Here is a 19,128-nt window from a genome sequence, read left to right as displayed (position 1 = left end):
CATTGGATGGAGTGGTGAAAAGCATGCAGCCACTGGACTCTGGTGCAAATGTGTTCTATGGAGTGACCAATCACGTTTCTCTATCTGGTGGTCTGATGGACGAGTCTGGATTTGGTGAAAGCCAAGAGGACATTCCCTGCCTGACTGCATTGTGCCGACTGTAAAGTTTGGTGGAGGAGGGATAACGCTATGGGCTAGTTTTTCTGGGGTTGGCCACGGCCCCTTAGTTCCAGTGAAGGGGAATCTTAATGCTTCAGCTCACCAAGACATTTTGGACAATTCTACGTTTCCAGCTTTGTGGGACCAGTTTGGGGAAGGCCCTTTTCTGTTGCAGCATGACTGTGTCCCAGTGCACACAGCAGCTCCATGAAGGCATGGCTGGCTGAGTTTGGTGTGGAGGAACTTGACTGGCCCGCACAGAGACCTGACCTCAACCCCATCCAACACCTTTGGGATGAACCAGAATGGAGATTATGAGCCAGGCCCTCTGGTCCAACATCAGTGTCTGACCTCACAAATGCTCTTCTGGATCAACGGGCAGAAATTCCCACAGACACACTCCAAAATCTTGTAGAAAGCCTTCCCAGAAGAATGGAAGCTGTTAGCTGCAAAGGGGGGACCAACTCCATCTTAATTCCTGTGGATTTAGAATGGGATGTCATAAACGCTCCTGTAGGCGTAATGTGTAGGTGGCCCAATACTTTTGTCCATATAGTGCAGGAGCTCACTGTATAATTAAAAGTGCCAGTCTTACAATAGGTGTTTATTGGAAGATAAGCCCCTATGTCTCATTCATCACTCCATAAAACTCACCTTTTTCTGTTTTGTCTTCTAATTATCTTAGCCGGGATGCAGCTCACATGCTGTGATACTCCTTACATAGCTTAGTGCTGATGCACTATAGCCATTATTTATACATCTAGAGGTCTAGGCCCTTAATGTGGGCAAAAAAATACTGTTAGTTTTGCTAATGTTGACAAGCAGTGGCTCAGTTTTTGATGTTTTGTACATGCCTCGGATACTAATCAAACTATGATGCATCCTTGAATGACAGGACCTTCAGTAATTCAAATATCAGCAACGAGTTCTTGTTGATGTTTTTGCCCAGTCCTCTCCTGTCAGCAGCTGGTGATGTCTGTCTGTCTGTGTCTGAAAGCTTCTTTTCAGTGGCAGGTCAGCTGAACTGTCTGACCTCTCCCTGGCCTCTCTCACTCTCTCTCCCTCACTCAGCTCACACGCACAAAGGTCAAAGGGCCGTCAGTGGGTCACTGTGTATGTGTGGAAAGTGTGTTCGCACACGTACACACACGCACACACACTCGCTGCTGTTTACTCTCTCTTTCAGTGTGCGGCTCATTGAATTGGACATCAGGATAAGTTAATGCTGTTGCGGCTGCAACTGCTGCTTGTCTCTCAGACAACAGTCTCTCTACTGTTGGTCTTCCACCCTCATGATATGATAAAGGAGAATATTCAATTCCTTAATAATCCATGTGTCTATAGTACACACTTTCCTTTCACTTAAATAGAAGAAAAACTAGTAAAATAATTTGTAGCACGATAGACAAAGCAGTTAGGAACCAGAGCAGTGCAAAAAAAAAAAAAAAAAAAAAAATATTTTTCACAATACTTAATTGATTATTTAGCCCCTTGTATTGTTATGTATTTTCATATTATGTCATGACATCTCCATTGTAGTGCACGGACTGAGCATTATACTAATAGCATAAGTGCATTATACTAATCCTGCTTTAACACATTGGAATGGGAATTTTGAATTAAATTATTTTGAGTCAGTTTGTGTTGTACAGTTGTATTTTAAGCTCTATTTATACATTTACAGTTTATACATATACAGAGTATTGCGATGTATCGTGATACAAAAGGTATTGTGATGTATTAATCCACGTATTGTACTGTGAGGTCCTTGTCAGGTCTTTGTCAATACCCAGCCCTATTGGAAGCTTTGAGGGCGACTGTGTGAGCTATGCTGAGCTTATAGCATAAACCTGAGTGTGTATTTAAATGTGTGTTTTATTTGACTGTGTGTGAATGTGCGTTGTCTTTGGCTTCTAGAGCAGCATGTAATTATCAATGAAGAGGCGGGTTTTGTCACATTGTGAGCAACATTTACTCATTTTCAGTAGCTTTTCAGTGTGACATGGCCCTGACGGTCATTTTCACATGGTGTAAGTAAACTCATTGACTTCTCTACACCACACTAAGAAAAAATGTAATTTAGGGAGGTGGGGTGGGGTGGGGTGGAGGCTGGCTTGCAATGCAAATTATTCAGTCTGCAAAAGGAATAAGAGTACTGCAGACGCCAGGCTGATATTGTTTTGACAAGTGGATTACTGTTGTAATAACATCAGACTGGTGGTGGTAATGCAGACTGCGAGCACACACTGTTCCCTGGCCCTCTGCAAGACTCAGTCCTGTACACTGTGTTCTGAACTGGGTGGATACTGGGGTACAGGCAGGGCCGGCCTCCCTCTCCTCTCTCCTGTCTGCCTCGCTCCTCTCTCATTCAATTTCTCTGCCTCATACTCTTGCTTACTCCCTTTCTCTCTCTCTCTCTCACTCTCTCTCTCTCTCTCTCGCCCCCTGACTCCTCCTCTCTTCCTTCCTCCCTGACATTCAGTGGAAAAGCTGGCCTTCTCCTCGTCTTTTGAGTAAAGATTACGCCTCAAGTCTGTGTTTTGGTTTGCTTTTTACAACGGCAGCGTTGTGGGATATTTCTCTGTCGTGGAGAAAGATGGGCCTGGTTTTCCCAGAATGCAGCTTCACTCTCAGTCCCCTCCCTGTGGCTGCTGTGGTGAACACTAGAGGTGTAGAAATTTTTCCATTGTAAGATGCATCGCGATGCAGACGTGGAAGATTCTACATCAATACAGTGACAGAGCATAATCGCCCAAAATTATAGCCTAATTCATAATCTGTGGGTCATACAGATACTGATACTGAAAAGATGCAGCTTTTTATATTATAGACTGTTGTAGTCTGATTTTAGGCATCTAACTGCTTGTATTAATTGATGAAAAAGTAGCCGTGTGTGCAGTAATATGGAGCATTGAGGATGTGATACATGGAGATGCATGGGGACGCATTGTGCAATCAAACCATTCACAGGTGAGGCCAGTGAAGATTCTAGTCAACGCAGGCCTGGGTTGGTGGAGGCTCCCCAAAGAGGAAACTCACTCTGTCGTCCCAGCACCCAGGCTTATTTAAAACTCATCAGCACTCTTATCATGTAGGGACTCACCAGCGATTAGGCCGTACTTTCCATTTTTTCGCATCATGTAAAAAACAGGTGTTAGTGTATGTGAGCGTACTGCTTCTTGCCCTCTCGCTAATGAGGTTGAATAGAAAAGTGGTTATGTTGGTTTTCACAACACTGCTTCTCTGAATGTAACTTAACCTCAGCCCCCCTCCCTTGTGGCTTGTTAGGTGAATTATACAAGCCTGGTGCACTGAGTTTTTTCTCTCAGTACAAAATTCCTACAGTCTTAGGTTTGGTTAATGACATTACCAGCAGCTCCAGTTTTATATCTTCTCTCTCATTCCTATGTGGTCAGTGTTCGTTTCACCTCAACTGTAACTTTTGTGCAAAGCGTGTTGCTCCTTCCACATTAGGTGGTTCATGATGTTACAAGCTGACTGTTCAAGGTTGGCTTTAAACCTTGTTTTTCTTTGAAACACTGTTCCATCCTTTTGTTGTAATAAATGGTTTGGGTTAGGTCTGCCTAGATTCGTTCTTTTAATTGTAAGCATCCAGTTCTTTCCTGCCTTTGGATACTAAAAGTTGTATTGAATAGGTTGTTTAGATTGGCTTAACCTCTTATTTTCATTCCTTCACTTTTACTCCTCAGTCAGGGTTTATGCAGGTCCTGAAAAGGTCTCACCATGTCTTAAAATAATGAATTAAAGTCAAGGACTTAAAGGTCTTGAATATAGTTCATCAGAGCATTTTGAAAATGAAAATTGAGCTTTAGAAATGTTAAAAATGTTATGGTTCCTTGGTGTGCAGTTTCCCAGCAACGATCAGCTCTGTCACAAAGACTTGTGTTCTATTTTATTTTCAGAAAATGGTCTTTAGTTTCATTGGCATGAAACAAGTGTCAAAAAGTCATGAATTTAACCTGATAAAACATGCAGGCACTGTGTCAACTGGCTAGTTGCTTTAAGTTTTTTTTTTTATTATTATTATTATTATTATTCAAAGCACCTTATTGCTTGCCTTCCATATGGGTCATAAAGGTCATCCTCTTCTCTTTTTGCCTTTCCTGCTCTGCCCCACCATTTCAGCAAATCAGTTGATAAAGTGGGTTTCGGTTCATGGTTTCATTCGGAGCACCTTGCTCATTTCCTTTGAGTGTGGTTCACATTGTAAAGGAAGGGGCTGTTTAGCTTGTCTGCCTTTGTTATTTTGCTGCGAGCACCCTCATTCCTTCGCTCTGCGGTGGTGAACGTCGGTTGGCTCGGTTGGCTTAGGTTTCGCTTCTCACAAGCTTTTTTCTCCTCTGTGTGGTTGACGTTGCTTGATTGGGTTGGCTTTCTTCCCCTCAGTGTTATTCCACCCCTCCCCTGTGGTTGCTGTGGTGGAGGACAGGCAGGTTTGGGTGGGTTTACGTTTCAGCTCTGACTGTAGCCAACCCACCCTAATGGAGATGAATAAGCAAGGGAGGACTGACTCAGGATAGGTTGGGTTAATCTAGACTGCACAGGTTTGTACTTTCAAGTCGTTGTTGTTTTACTTTTTATTATTTGTTACTTACTTATTTTATTTCCAAGTTTTACAGTTTTTGGACAAAGCCCTAATAAAGCCATTTGGTGGTTGATTTTATCCAAAGCATCCTCCAGTGCCATTAGTGTGTGCATTTTTAGTGTGGGCAACCCTGTGGGAATCAAACCCCCAACTCAGCCAGTGTTGGTGCCTTGGTTGAATTGTGTCCAAGAGCATTGTGGGTAATACGCTTAGTAAAATGTACTGTTTCTGAGCTTTGTGGAGAAACTGTCAACTAGAATTGAGGCACTGTAGCTGAAATAGCTGAGTGTACATTGTGCTATTGTTCTTATGGAGCTGCACATACACACTTGGAGACACACACACACTCACAAACACACACACATTGAGTGAGTGTCCAGCAGTGAGTAAGGGTGTGAGTCAGAGGTCAGACTGGGTGCCAAGACCAGACAAGGTCATGACTTCTCCTCAGAACAAACCGAGGCCACACAACAAAAGACTCTCAGACAGCAGAAGAGAGAGGGAGGGAGGGAGAGGAGGAGAGGGGAAGGAGGAATACACAGACAGAGGGAAAAGTAGAGTTGAAGAGAGAGAAAGTGGGAGATGGAAAAGAACAAAAGATGAGGAAAGCATGATGGTGGGCGAGGGAGGAATGCATGGATGAAGAAAGAGAGATTAATAATAAAGTAGTTAGGCACTTCTGATAGAAAAAGGGGAGAAGACTGGAGGGTGAGACAAACTGACGCAAACAGAGATGAAGAGGGAGAAAAGAGGAATGAAACAATGAACAAAAGAGGAGAGGCAGACATGACTGTAAGGCATCATTCACTGTGTCCCAGTGTTGCCCTTGACCTCCCAGTTCAGCTCTTGTGCTTGTGTGTGTGTATGTGTGTGTGTGTGTGTGTGTGTGTATATATCATTGACTGTTGTCCGTGGAGACAGAAAAAAAAAAAAAACATACACACCAGTTATTCAGTGTCTTAACAAAGAAAGTACTGTACACTGGGACAGACACCACAGTCTCAAGATGCATCTTTCTATGATTTAAACCTAATGCTATTCTCTATAAAATCACATGCACGCACGCACACACACACACACACACACACACACACACACACACACAGTGAAAGGCAGAATGGGAGTTTGATCTGTGCTACCCCCTGCTGGTGAATGCATGTCAAGACAGGCTGTCAGTACAGCGTTGAATTAGGGTGGCCGTGTGCCCTTTGACAAGTCTGAAAGTCTTAAATTATGTCAGTTTAAGGCCATAAAGGAACAGTTCACCCACAAATACAAAAAAAGATATTTTCCCAGTCAGTCCAACTAAATTTGTCCATAGGTGTGATTTGGCAAAGTCTGTCTTTTCACACCCCAGTACAACAGGGCTGTACAGATATTTGTTTGTGGAGCTCAAATCATTATGTATTTAAATTTAAAAAGTCCTCAGTAACAGTTATATGCTAAAATACTCATATAGATACTTGACACAAGAATTTACTTGGGAACTATTTCCTGCTGAAGAACACCAGTAAACTATCAGCCCAATCACTTCCAAAGAGTTTTTTTTATATATATATATATATTTGTGGGTGAACTGTTCATTTTAAAGTCTTAAAATGTCTGACAGGTTTGTTGTGCTTCATGTCCAGATTTCTTGAGTATGGACCAAAGCTAGTTGTAACCAAAAAGAAAAAGAAAAACACAAGTGGTCCTACCTCCCAGATCTCTTCCTGCTTCATCGCACTGTGCTGACTGAATCCCCTCTGTAATAAAGCACACCAACATGTTGCTCATGTCGCGTCGCCTCCAGAGATGAAACTGCTGTAAATGTTTAATTCTAATGCCCTTCTCTCTCTCTCTCTCTCTCTCTCTCTCTCTCTCTCTCTGTGTCCCTGCAGCTGAACTGGAGTTTGTTCAGATCGTCATCATCATCGTGGTGATGACGGTGATGGTGGTGGTGATCATCTGCCTGCTCAACCACTACAAGCTCTCCACCTGGTCGTTCATTACGAGGCAGAGCCAGGCCCGCAGGCACGACCACGCCCTGCAACAGGTCAGAAACGTGTGTGTGTGTGTGTGTGTGTGAGAGAGAGAGAGAGAGAGAGAGAGAAAGACAGCGAAATGGATATTTTAGTTCAGCTGCATTTAGATGGTTTCGTAATACAGCTCATCTCACATCCTTGCCAGTAACATTTTGTACTGGACTGATTATGAAAAAGAGTGTAATTTGGAGTATGTGTGTCAGTCTCTGTGTGTCTATACATCATTTCATTTCTCACTCAGTGTCTCTCTCTCTTGTAAAAATAACAGCACATTTTTTTTTATTCTTTCTGAAGCAGGACAAACGTAGTTAACCAGTTTGCTCCCAGTAAAGCTCCATTAAGCTAAATGAATCCTTTTATCCCAGCCGGAGTCTCTGTCCCAGTTTCAGCGAGGTCACAGCCTTGCTCTAGTCTGCCGGGTGAACTTGTTGAATTGGTTTCTTCAGAGCCAGACTCCACGAGACCTTGATGTTTAATTCACCACAGCACTGTCTAGACAGCAGCGCCTCTGCACCCATACAAACATATCGACACACAGGGACAAACACACATATACACATAAGCGCATCTCTTTGCACATACGCAGATTCAGCCAAAATGGCACCCACTCAAATGGGCGCGGGTACATGTTGCGCACAGAATCAGAAGTGACCAAAATATTCGTCCATTTTCATCCAAGAAGAGTTGGACAAGTCCAGTTTCTGCAGACATAAAAGGAGACGATGGCTCTTGTGAGTCTAGAAAGGCTATTACAGATTATTTAACATTTATTCAGCTAATAACCTCTCATCTGGTTTATCACACTCTCATCCTCCCTGCCACTCTCCACGGTGCACTGTCCAGTCAAAGCAGTAATTATGCAAACGAAAGCAGACACAAAGCAAGAATGCCATAAATGCAACATAACAAAGCAACAAGCTGGTGAAGACAACCCAGCAGCACAGAGTGCAATGAGGAGGAATAGCCAACAGCCTCTGCTCCAAACAAACCATAAATAACCACAAATTATGCATCTTTGTCCCCCATTTTCTTTTTCTTTTTTTTTTTTTAAGTCACTAAAATGGTCTTGACTGTGCCATCTGAGAAAAGATCCTGGAGTCAAACGTAGACGAAAGAAAACAGCAATTATTTGATAGTCTTGTGTCTTTGTTGTGGCTTTTATCCTGCCTATTTTTAATACAGGAGCTCTCTGCCTTTTGTTGTCCCTGCTTTAAAACAGGGCAGGATTTGGTTTTTGAAGCCATCAGGCTTTTCTCAGTATTTTTGTTTCATTCTTTTGTTTTCCGGTTAAGTTGTTATTTTTGGTGTGTTTTTTCCCCTTTCCTTTGTACTCAGGAGGAAAATCTGTATTGTCACATCAATGGTCTCATTATAAGACGGCACTTCAAAAATCGGCCCAGATTATCCCTAACTGCTGTGATAACACTTTTTTTTACGATGTAGCCACCAACAAAGCAGTGATTACTGTTGATTGTTTATTTAAGGAAACACTCTCAAATGTATTGAATCTACGTTTTAAAACTACCACTGATAATGCTTTGTAAATCTGAATACAACATAACACTAATATACTACAAAATTACAGTAAGATAAAACGTGCCGTTATGTTTCAGACAGCTATAGAACAGTCTTCAAAGCAGCCTGCAAGCTGAATCGTAAATCTGAACCTTCCTGTTTGTCCCCTGTCTTGGTGTGTAGGATGGGTGTCTGTGGCCTTCGGACAGTGGCTCTCGACAAGGTGCCTCAGAGGTAAGATCACCACCTTCCTGACTCTGTCAATCTCTCAGGCCAGTGCTCGGTCTTGACTGTGGAGGCAGACAGAGCAGGGCGCTAAAAGAAGGACTCCTCAGAGGGTCTGGTTAGGGCTTTGCTGACATGTGGAGTCCCGTGGCTTGTTAAAATAACAATAAAAAAACAACTAACGACTGGCAAATCAGAGTACTCAAAGGTTAATTTAAATACCGATGATTTGGGATATTTCCTACATTCTTAAATGGTCTTTTACAGCACCATAAAAGCTCTGTGTAGAACATTTTGTCCGTGCTGATATTGAGAGCCTTTCTTCAATGTTTTCTACTGTGGTGTAAACCTGAAAAGCTGTTTTTCTGTGATTATGTAGACGTCCTCACGTTAAAGGTGCTGTTTGTACCACTTGTAAGCACCATCAATATATCATTGTCAGATTCGTTTTGATACCTTGATATAATTCATATAAACAACTGAGATCATGGTTGGACAGTACATAAGCTTGATTTCACCCTAGTGGCTTTGTTGACACCAGTGTTTCTAAAAAATTAAGATCATATTTCCCATAAAGCCCTTTTCTGTCACGGTGTTGTTCCTTTCCTCTGCTCCCTTTTGTGGCATCATTTGTTTGCTCTTTCACCTCACTGAGGAAGATAAAAGCCCCTGAAACACCAACCTTGTCGACATTCAGTGAGCTTGCTGATGACAACCAAAAAATCGGGTTGTGTTATTATTGTGTTAACTTACCTTCCACAAACTAAAGATACCTTCAGGTTGGCGACACCATGGTAAAGACACAGGCTGCTGGAAGGCAGAACGTCCTAATCTTTATGCATGGATGGCACGTGCCAACAAGTGCTGGTGACTTTTTCTGTGGCACTGAAGTATTTCAGAAAAAAAAAGACTCAATGTTGTTTACAGTTTGACAGTGTCCCTAAATATGGAAAGCAAATGACAATACGTACACCAGAACTTTATACACAGGCAGCTTCCCACTGAAGGGACGATTCTACTGCCTGGGACTGTTTTCAGTGATAGTGCCTCCATTCTGCTCATGGTTGTCATCATCAGTTGTATGTTAAGGTGAGGTTAGTTAAAGGGTGCCGTGGAGTGCAGGACGTGTGGGAGTGCTTGTTTCAGGTTTGGGCATAACAATGATCCATAACTGATGAATAATTTCATGTGAAAATTAATCAAAAAATCCAAAGTGACCTATCTTGCCTGTTTATGCTCATCATACCAACATCTCAAAATTAAGACATTCTGGATTGTTCAGATTTAGCACTGAAGCAAAAAGCAATCTTTAAATGATGATTGAAATAATCATTGATATCGGCTGAAATCATGTGTTATATTGCGGTAACATCTCTGGCCATATCGTGCAGCCCTAATTTAACCAGAGGAGGGTGAGAGAGGTGGGCAGACAGTGCTGGCAAAGGAGATACCAGGTAAAAGGAAGGAGATGAAGAAAATTAAGATAAAGAATAACCGAATAATATCCCTTTTCATTTCATTTGCTCTGTCTAAAGAAATCCCTTGTGTCCATGTAGTTCTTCACCTGTTTCTTACTCTGTTTATTTTCCTAGTACTTGCTCTTACATGGTCACTCTGTGGTCAGACAAGCACTGTCAGGGAACTGATACCCTGACCTTCGCACACCTTATTTTTGGTTGCTTGTCAATATTTGATGATCCAGGAATTGCTGCTTGTAAGTCACACTGGATAAGAGTGTCAACTAAATGCCTGAAGTGTAAACAAAAATGAGGCAGAAGAAGAGGAACTAAAGAGGGAAGCAGGTGAGGGGAGTCAGACAGAGAGAGAGAGAGAGAGAGATGGGAGGAGAGGGAGGGAGGGAGGGAGGAAGAGTGGCAATGCTAAGCCACCCTGAGAGACCTGGAAAAAAGGAAAAGGCCACAGAGAGACAAACACAGAGGGAGATGCAGCGTATGAGTGTGGGTGGCTGATAGATGCAGGGGGAGGGAGGGGTGTGTGTGTGTGTGTGTGTGGCGGGGGGAGTAGATGGTTTTTGGTGCGTCATTAATCAGCAACACCTCCCCTGACACTGTCTAGACAGCCGTCTGAGAGCTGCCCTGCTCTGTTCTGCTCCCCCTCACTCAGCTATACACCTTTCTCTGCCTTTCTGTCTCTCTCTCTCTCATGCTCTCTCTCTCCCCCCTCCTTTCTCCTCCTCATTTGTAGCCTTTTTTAATCTTCACTTCCACTCTTTCAGTCTACCTGCTCTCTCTCTTTCTTCTCTGTCTCTCTATCTCTCAGTCCCCCCCCCCCCCCTTTTGCAGTTTGTTTCCAGACTGTTGTTCTCTCCATCCAGACTGTCTCGTCAGTGGGGGTCGACTATTAGAGTCATAGCCACTAATTGAAATCGGTGTCCTCTGATAATGACTCGCTGCAATGGAAATGTGTCGAAATGGGCCAAAATGTGAGAAATGAAGAAATGAATCACACGGTCACAGTCTGCAGAGCTAATTGAGGGGAAGAGCTTTGACAAAGGCTCCAAGAACAAGGCGATGTGTTGAATGCTGTGGCGTTTTAAGGGGCAGATGAGAAGCAGTGCTGGGAAATACTGTTAACACATTGGATCAGAGCTCCCTTTTACCATAATTACAGTGTAATTTGCCTGTAGCTAATTGTAGAATAGTTTTGACATGGCTGGTGCTGTTGCCATCAATAGGCCAATCATTCCTCTGACCCAGACTGAATATTTACATTGAATTCGGTCACACTTTGAGAACAATAACCCATTTTCTAATTGAGTAAAACCACGACCTGTTATTCAGCACCTTCAGCATTAGTATGCCAACAAAGAGTGCCAGCTTCTGTGCAATACCTCAGTAGTTTCCCATGTTTTGCTGCAGCTTTTTCATTGTAATGACTGACATGAAGGCTAGGCAATGTTGGCAAAATCAAATATCAAATATGTTTGACCAAATACCTCAATATTGATAATGCAGGGATGACTCCCTACTATTGGTACTCTCTTAAGGAATTTACACACAAGTTGTTTTTGTCTTTAGGCGAATAACAGAATAGCTACAGCAGCCTAACAAATTCAGAAGATAGCATCCATTTACTGTACTGCAGCCTTTTAAACCAGGAATTGATAACACTTATACCATAATTAGGTTTTCACTATATCCAAAATCAATATGTATGTGACAATATGTAGCCCTAAGATCTGATTTTGAAATACAATTTATATAGTATTTGTTTACAGTGTAATCTTAAAATGTCAGTACTGTCAAACTGTAATTATGAACTTAGCAACCAAGTCATAACCTAACCATCCTTATTTCTCACCTCCTCTGCCCCTCCCCCTTTCCTTCCCTTCCCTTCTCCTTCTCATCCCCCTTCCTAATCATCTGTTCTTTCCTCTCTCCCTTAATATCTCCCACTTCCCGGTCTCTCCTCCCCCCTCCAGGTACTCTATGCTCCCCAGGCCAGGGAGCGCTTCACAGCTCCCTCCTTCATGCAGCGCGACCGGTTCAGCCGCTTCCAGCCCACCTACCCCTACCTGCAGCACCAGATCGACCTGCCGCCCACCATCTCGCTGTCGGACGGCGAGGAGCCCCCCCCTTACCAGGGACCCTGCACCCTGCAGCTGCGCGACCCTGAGCAACAAATGGAGCTCAACCGTGAATCGGTGCGGGCCCCGCCTAACCGGACCATCTACGACAGTGACTTGATCGACATGGGAGGAGGCGGGGGCGGAGGGGGAGGGGGAGTAGGAGGAGGCGGGGGTGGCATTGGGGGAGGCGGAGGAGGAGGTCCTAGACCGCCCAGCAGCAACTCGGGCATCAGCGCGGCCAACTCCAGCAGCCACGGGCGCATGGAAGGCCCCCCGCCGGCGTACAGTGAGGTGATGGGCCACTACCCCGGCTCGGCATTCTTTCTACACCAGCACAGCAATAACCAGAGGGCGGGGGGGCCGGGGAGCAGGACGATCCAACAGCAGAGCCAATCAGAAAGCACAATAGTACCTGCCAAGGCCAAGGACGGCCAACCAGAGGACCTGGTGTGAGGAAAGAGAGGGGCGAGGCTGAGGCTGCCACCCACCCCAGACTAAGAACTGTGTCTCTCCTCCTCACCTACAAGGAGTGGTCTCTCTATCGCACTCTCTCTCTGTATCTGTCTCTCTCACCTGTCCTCTCCTCTCTAAACACTCCCATGCACAAATAAATATCAACCTTAGCTACAACAAAACAAGGAAAGAGAGGAACCAACTGTTGATTTCATTTCTTTCTTTTCCTTTCTGTTATTAATTCAAATAGCTAGCACTGCTGGGGCAAGATGTATGCACTGCGCAGAGAGGTTTTTTTTTCCAGCTTTGTAGCTGTCTTTCTTTTACTTTAATATTTCCTTCATATGAGAAAAAAAATACAATGCTAGCACAGATTGAATGATTTGCTTTTTGGGCCCCGGGATGGGTCTGTCCCTGGGAGTGAGGATGTTTCTTTTCGTTTCTTTCGGACCGGGATCTGTGCACAAGCAAGAACTGCGAATCGAGGACTAGAGAACACAACAAACAAGAGACTCACAAACCCAAATCTTAGTGCCAAGGTTCACGAGGAAGCAAAACAAGGGGGGAAAAAATGACTTGTCTAACATTCAAAACAAACACAAAAAAGAAAAGTTATCTAAAAGTTGCACTATCTATTTGTTGTAAAAGAGAAGAGGGAAATGATGCTCTACGTATGTGATAATGATGATGATGTGTTGTTGTTTTTCTTTTTGTTGTCCGTTTCATGAATGGACTGACTGACTGAACTTTGGCTCCAAAGTTATTTTAACAGTTGGGAGCAAAAAGTATTATAAGCTTATGTCCTTCCTTTTTTGAAAACTGCAAGAAATACTCGTACCCAGCCTACAACATCCCTGTCTGCTTACACCACAGGCACAGTGAGACTTAGTAAAAGAATAACCTTGTACTCCATGTCTGTGTACACTTCTGCCTACTGGGAAAGAAGTCTGCTTTCTAATCAGCCGCTGGGTGGATGAGCCATTACTTACTTCCTCTGATAGTTTCTTACAATATCTGACCGCAGTCGGGGCGTTAGCTCTCCCACATAGAGATGTTATTGAGCTAAAATGAGACTTAAAAGTTCAAGGGGAGTGTCGATCACCAGAGGGAACAAAGAAGTGTTTGATTTGAACAATTTCCTTTGAGAAATCTGGTGGCACTGCATAGAAAGTCAACCCCAGCCTTGAATGAAAGTGTTTCTTAAATCAGTGAAACAAATGCCTGAATAATTTAATTTATTATTAGTGTCTAGTTAGTCCAAGAATTATGTGGGGTGGTATATACAACACAACATATCTGATTGTCCATCCAGCAGCCTGGTTATAGCAGATCCTTCTCTTTTCAAATCTGTCCCGCCCTCTTGAGTACCTGACAGTTCCTTTGTGCCCCGCATCGATTTCTCCCTCTCCCGTTCCTCCCTCCCTTTCTCAAGCCGTTCATCTACATGTGCACAGTGCATTCTGCCAACAGTCACGCTAAAACTACAATCCACCGCCATGACAACGAAGGAAAAAAAATGAAACAGAAGAAGGCTCAGCTCTCCGTCTTCACATTCTTAAGCCACAAAAAAAAACAAAAAACAAAAAAAAAAAAAGAGACGACACAAAGTGAAGATTCCTGTCTGCGTCCGCCAGCACAGTAATCAGGTTTTAAACGAAACTGTCTGTGGTCGAAGTCAAGGGCTATGGGAGGGTCCTTTTTTTAAGAAAAGAAAAAAAACTTTTTGAAAATCTAGCCTTTTCTCTGCTCATCGTTGCCTTCTCCTCTGCTCTTGCGCTTTCTCTGTCTGTCCCTCTCAATTGAAGCCAGTGCCCCCCCTCCCCTCTCCCCCCGCCGCCCGCCCAGCTTTCTAACAGTGTTTACCAGCCGTCTCTCCATCATCCCTCCTTCTATCTGTGTGCAGATAAAGTGCGTTCAAACGATGCAGAGTCCGCCAAGCCCTTTAAAGTGGAGACTGGAGTGGAGCCCTTGTTTGGCAATGTGCTAGTGCAGTCCTCTTTTCCCCGTGTGTGTGTGTGTGTGTGTCTGTGTATCTGTGTGTATTTGTATGTGTGAAACATTTTACCAACACAGAAAAGCACTTAATGTTCCAGCAGGAGCATTGAGTGTGTACACGTGTGTGTGTGTGTGTGTGTGTGTGTCTGTGTGTAGCTGAGCAAATACTTAGCCGACTGCATTGTACGAGTTTTGAGATTCAAGGACATGAGTGATTTTGCGCTGTCCATATTAACACATCATTAATTAAGCTTTCGCTGGACTCCTGGGGAGCCTCTCTGTAAAGAGCTACAGATTCATGCCACAAACCACGTCACAAGTCGTATCAAGGCTGCACTCGGCAAGACTTCGATGTACAGATAGGCTGAAATCACAAAACTGCAGTAGAGATCATATTCTAGTGTCGGGTATCAACACCGGCAGGAAGTCTATCTTAGCACACAGGAAGTGGAAGAAATTAAGTAAAATCCAAACCTCTTTCCCACCAACTCTATTAGACACTAGGAAGAAGAAACTGAATTTACTACAGTCATGTTACAAGATTTATGGATAGTGAAGCACTTCAAAGGTGCACCACCCAAAACTGCAAAGTGCTGTGAATGAAGTGAGGACTGATTTAAAAAAAAAAAAAAAATAGCCAAGCAAGCACATCATTCGATACTTGAGTCTACATGGTTTTCATCATCAGACCGACTCAATGATAGGTTATGTGCTTACTCCGTGTCTTTTATCAGTTGAATCTATGGGATTCCTCACTTCAGCTGGCCCAGTTTTGCATATTGCACCTTTAAACTCAAATTCACTTAGTGCCGTCAGTCTTCAGACTTGCCCATTGCAGCTTTAAGGAATATTTTGAAGTTATGGCATCATGCAGACTCATCAGAGAGGCCTTGAGGTCCCAGTCCAGCCCTCATTGAGACGTTAAGCTCAGTTCCAGGTGTGACGTCGCAGCGCGAAGGCGGCCTGTCAGTGGTCAAGATGAACCAGAGATGGTGGACAGCAGGATGTTTCCCTCCTTGTGAACCTGCAGCTCATGTCTGACTTCACACTCTTCATGATGAAAAAGTCCTTTTGTTAGTTTATTTCTTAGGCTTAGATATCGAAAGCCTTCCGATTCTGTTAGTATCAGTGTGTGTTCTGCTGTGTGTCGGTATGAATGTATGCATGTATCCCAGGCGTGTGTTTCTGGTCAGTGTGTCCATCCTGGCTCTACGGATGTGTGTGTGTGTGTGTGTTACTACATCGCTGCTGCTATCACTGCTGCTGCTGCTACTATTGTTGCTACTGCTGCTTCTCGTGTCCCCAGTACGCTTCCCCCCCTCTGTCCATCTGGTCCCTTCAACTGAATAGAAACATAGAAGGATAGACGCATAGAAATCTTGTCATCTGCAGTCAAAAGCACAAGTATTGAGGCAAAAAGTCAGTCTTGTTTTGTTACTCGTGGTTTTAAAGTATTTAACACTGGAGGCATACCAAGACCCATAATCAAAAAGTGTTCTTTTGCAGCCTTTTCATTTAACGTCAAGATCATATTACTAGAAGAGTCAGCTGCCATAAGGAATAGTGTCATCTTCCTGTCCCAACACTTCAGCCTTTGACTGTAAGAACCTGCTTCCACTCTCCTTACTCCTACTTCCTTCTTTCTTCTGTTTTCTCAGCTTGTTCTGTCTGCGCGGTCATAGCTTGTAAATGGAGGATATACAGATGAATTTTATGTTTTCTACAAGGAGGTTTGCATGTTACTATTATGTGAGTAAATAAGGTGCCTAATGTTCATGTTTGAGCAGACCACACTTCAGTCAAATTGTATCTTGGAACCCTTGCAGATGCTCAATCTCAGTCTGACCAGCTGTCTGGCAGAATGGAAAGTTAAAAAAAAAAAAAAAAAAATGGTTGAACCAGTTTGCTCAAGTTTGCCAACAGGTTCATAATCTGTGCTTTTGTAAGTCAGTGGACAAGCTGTTTGACAAAAACAGACTCTTCTTAAGATGTAGATGAACCTACAAAACTATACGTTAACACAGAAAATTTGCTGCCATAGGACCAGGTTCGTTTTTGGCCTCGGCGGGCTCCTGTAGGACGCCTGGTTTCACGTCAGCAAACCACTGACTTTATCTTAGAATTGGTTGCATTTGGTCACCTGGTTGGAAAATGGCAGGAGCGTTTGGGTTTGCACTTTTCGACCAGTTTACCGGTGCGATTGTTTCCATTGTGCCAGACATGAGCAGTCACTCCCAGAGCAGCAGCTGAAGCCGTTCCAACCAGTAATTTGACCCGTGTGTGGAGCAGACATAGGAACCCACTTGCACTCAAAAGCTCCCACCTTCGTTGTGCCTCACTTCCAACGGTGCTTTTTTCAGTAGTCTGTCTTTCTTTATGTTTGTTTGTAAGGTGCTGTATATAACTTGAATATATTATGCACATATCCTACCCAATGGGTAGAAACCACAAAAAATGTTGTGAATAATGTAATATAATGTATAGACAATATAAGAATTTTAAGAAGGCAGCATCAAATTTGTAAATGCCTACAGTAAAAATGTGCTTTGTCTGTTTTTTTAATGAGAAAACATGGTTTGCAAAGTATGCTTAGAAATATGGTTGCAACACAAATACAAATTACTACTTATAATATTTTGCTATAAATAATAGTCTGTTATGATAAGGATGAAATAACCTCTGGATTAAGGAAGTTGCTGAAAAATGATATTATTCACTTGTTTATTGGATTCCTCTTCTAAGAACAACTTTTCACAGCGCTTGCCATCATTTGGGTACTGGCCAGTGGTTTTGTTTTGACCACAGTCAACTAACGCATATAGAGTTATATTACACAAGAAAACATATTTCACACCTGTCAGCTGGAAGAGTCTTTGTGCCACAACTTCAGCTGGGCAGATTTTTCCAACTCAACTTGCTTTGTAGTCGCGGTGAACAAACGCAGAACCTGGTTGTGTTGGGAGAAGCATCATGTGACCACTGAATACAAACTGTAGCCAGTTCCTGAAATGGAAGAATGCACCTGTACTCACTGATCTTACAATGTTTTAGTTGATTTCAACAGTAGTTTTGTATATCTGCCAAAATATAACACTCAGAACAATGATACTTTACAGTAAACTATTGAGCACACTCACCATTGCTAAAGACCTGGCTAAAGATATTATTACGCTTTGGCTGCGTTACAACATTTCAGCTGTAGTAAAAGGATGATCTTTTGAGTTTTGAGAAGATGAATGAAGTATCGTAAAGGTTTGCTGAATGGGAAATAGCAAAGGAAACCGGTCATTCCCTTGTTGTCAAGATTGTAAAGTTGCACCAGCGTGAAAACGTGATGAGTGGAGATGAATGATGAATAATGCCGTTAAACAAACTTTGTCATTTAACTTTTCTCTATTATGTTTTCATTTTATACATTACAATGTTACATGTGGCACAGTATATTGGAACAAAAAGTCCATGTTTAACCTGCAGTCATTTATTTACAGTATGTACAAAAAAAATAAGTCCACTGTACAATAACCGCAGAGCATGTTCATTCTTATCTATAGACGATGTACATAGCAACGCGCCATTTTCTTCAAAGCACCAAATAAGTGGCAGTTGTGTAGTTTATATTCGGACAGGTCTTTATTGTAACTCTGGCTGGAGCGCCACCGGCTCTCCCTCTTCTTATTAGACCTTTTTTTTTATGTTTCCTGCACTAGCTTGAAGAACTAACTTGGGCTCAGACTGATTTTATTTTATTTTTCCCTGCAGCGCGCTCCTTCTTTCCACTTATCAGAAGTCTGTACTCAACTGCTGACAACAAGTAGCTGTTTTTATCGTTCCAGATTTTAATAATAATGATAATAATAACAATGATAACGTCTCAACAGTTTGGTATTCTCTCTGTCTTGACAGTTACCATAGGACTGCTTCCATCATGGGTTTTGTAACATCGGTTTGCTTTATTTACAAAATGAATCCTTCTCGTCCCCCCCTCCCCCCCTCTGTGTTGAAGTACATATGACTGTATGCATCAAGTACATATACAGTATATATACTTTAGAACACACAGAGGTAAAATTGTCGTGTATTTTTGCCTCTTTTTATTTAAGCAATTGTGATGTAATAGGTTTTAGGCCTAAGGTCTGTTATTGCAATACTTTTACAGAAAAGAAGAAAAAAAAATCAAAAAATGTTGCTCTAAGTGCTGTTGTAGTCAAAGATTTTATGCTTGTACTTATGCTGTAGTCAAACTGCAGCGTAATGAATAAAACTTTAAAAGTGATTACTTTGGTGTTTTTGCTGTATTATTTTTCCCTTTAGTGTTATAGATAATGAGGTTGTGTAAATCCAGTGCAGTGCCCGTTTAAAACGCGAGTCTGGAGAGCCGCTCATCCAAACGGCTTCACACTCTGCACTGCGCTTCCTCGGGTCCTCAGCAGCACAAACTCCAAGTGTGAAGTCGATGGGATGAGCGGTGGTGGAGAAAAGGCGAGGACAGGCGTACGGACAGAGACTCCTCCATTTACAGTCAGATAATACTGCAGTCAAGCCACGCAGCGCCTCAGCCCGGC

At 42.9% G+C, this 19,128-nt stretch overlaps 1 protein-coding gene across 3 annotated transcripts in view; it reads left to right on the top strand.

Moving 5' to 3' along the window:
* Nucleotides 1-18,839, top strand: part of LOC115374152 (low-density lipoprotein receptor class A domain-containing protein 4-like) — a 194,162-nt gene extending 175,323 nt beyond the window's left edge. For all 3 annotated transcript variants that reach the window (XM_030072923.1, XM_030072924.1, XM_030072926.1), the window contains 3 exons: nt 6,646-6,800; nt 8,488-8,538; nt 11,972-18,839. In XM_030072923.1, the coding sequence (XP_029928783.1) occupies nt 6,646-6,800; nt 8,488-8,538; nt 11,972-12,571 (806 nt within the window). In that variant the 3' untranslated portion in view covers nt 12,572-18,839. The remainder of the gene's footprint in view (nt 1-6,645; nt 6,801-8,487; nt 8,539-11,971) is intronic.
* Nucleotides 18,840-19,128: the final 289 nt, after the last annotated feature.

The sequence above is a fragment of the Myripristis murdjan genome, chromosome 16 (assembly GCF_902150065.1).
Source record: "Myripristis murdjan chromosome 16, fMyrMur1.1, whole genome shotgun sequence".
Lineage (NCBI taxonomy): Eukaryota > Metazoa > Chordata > Actinopteri > Holocentriformes > Holocentridae > Myripristis > Myripristis murdjan.
This window is presented reverse-complemented; position numbering and strand designations above follow the sequence as displayed.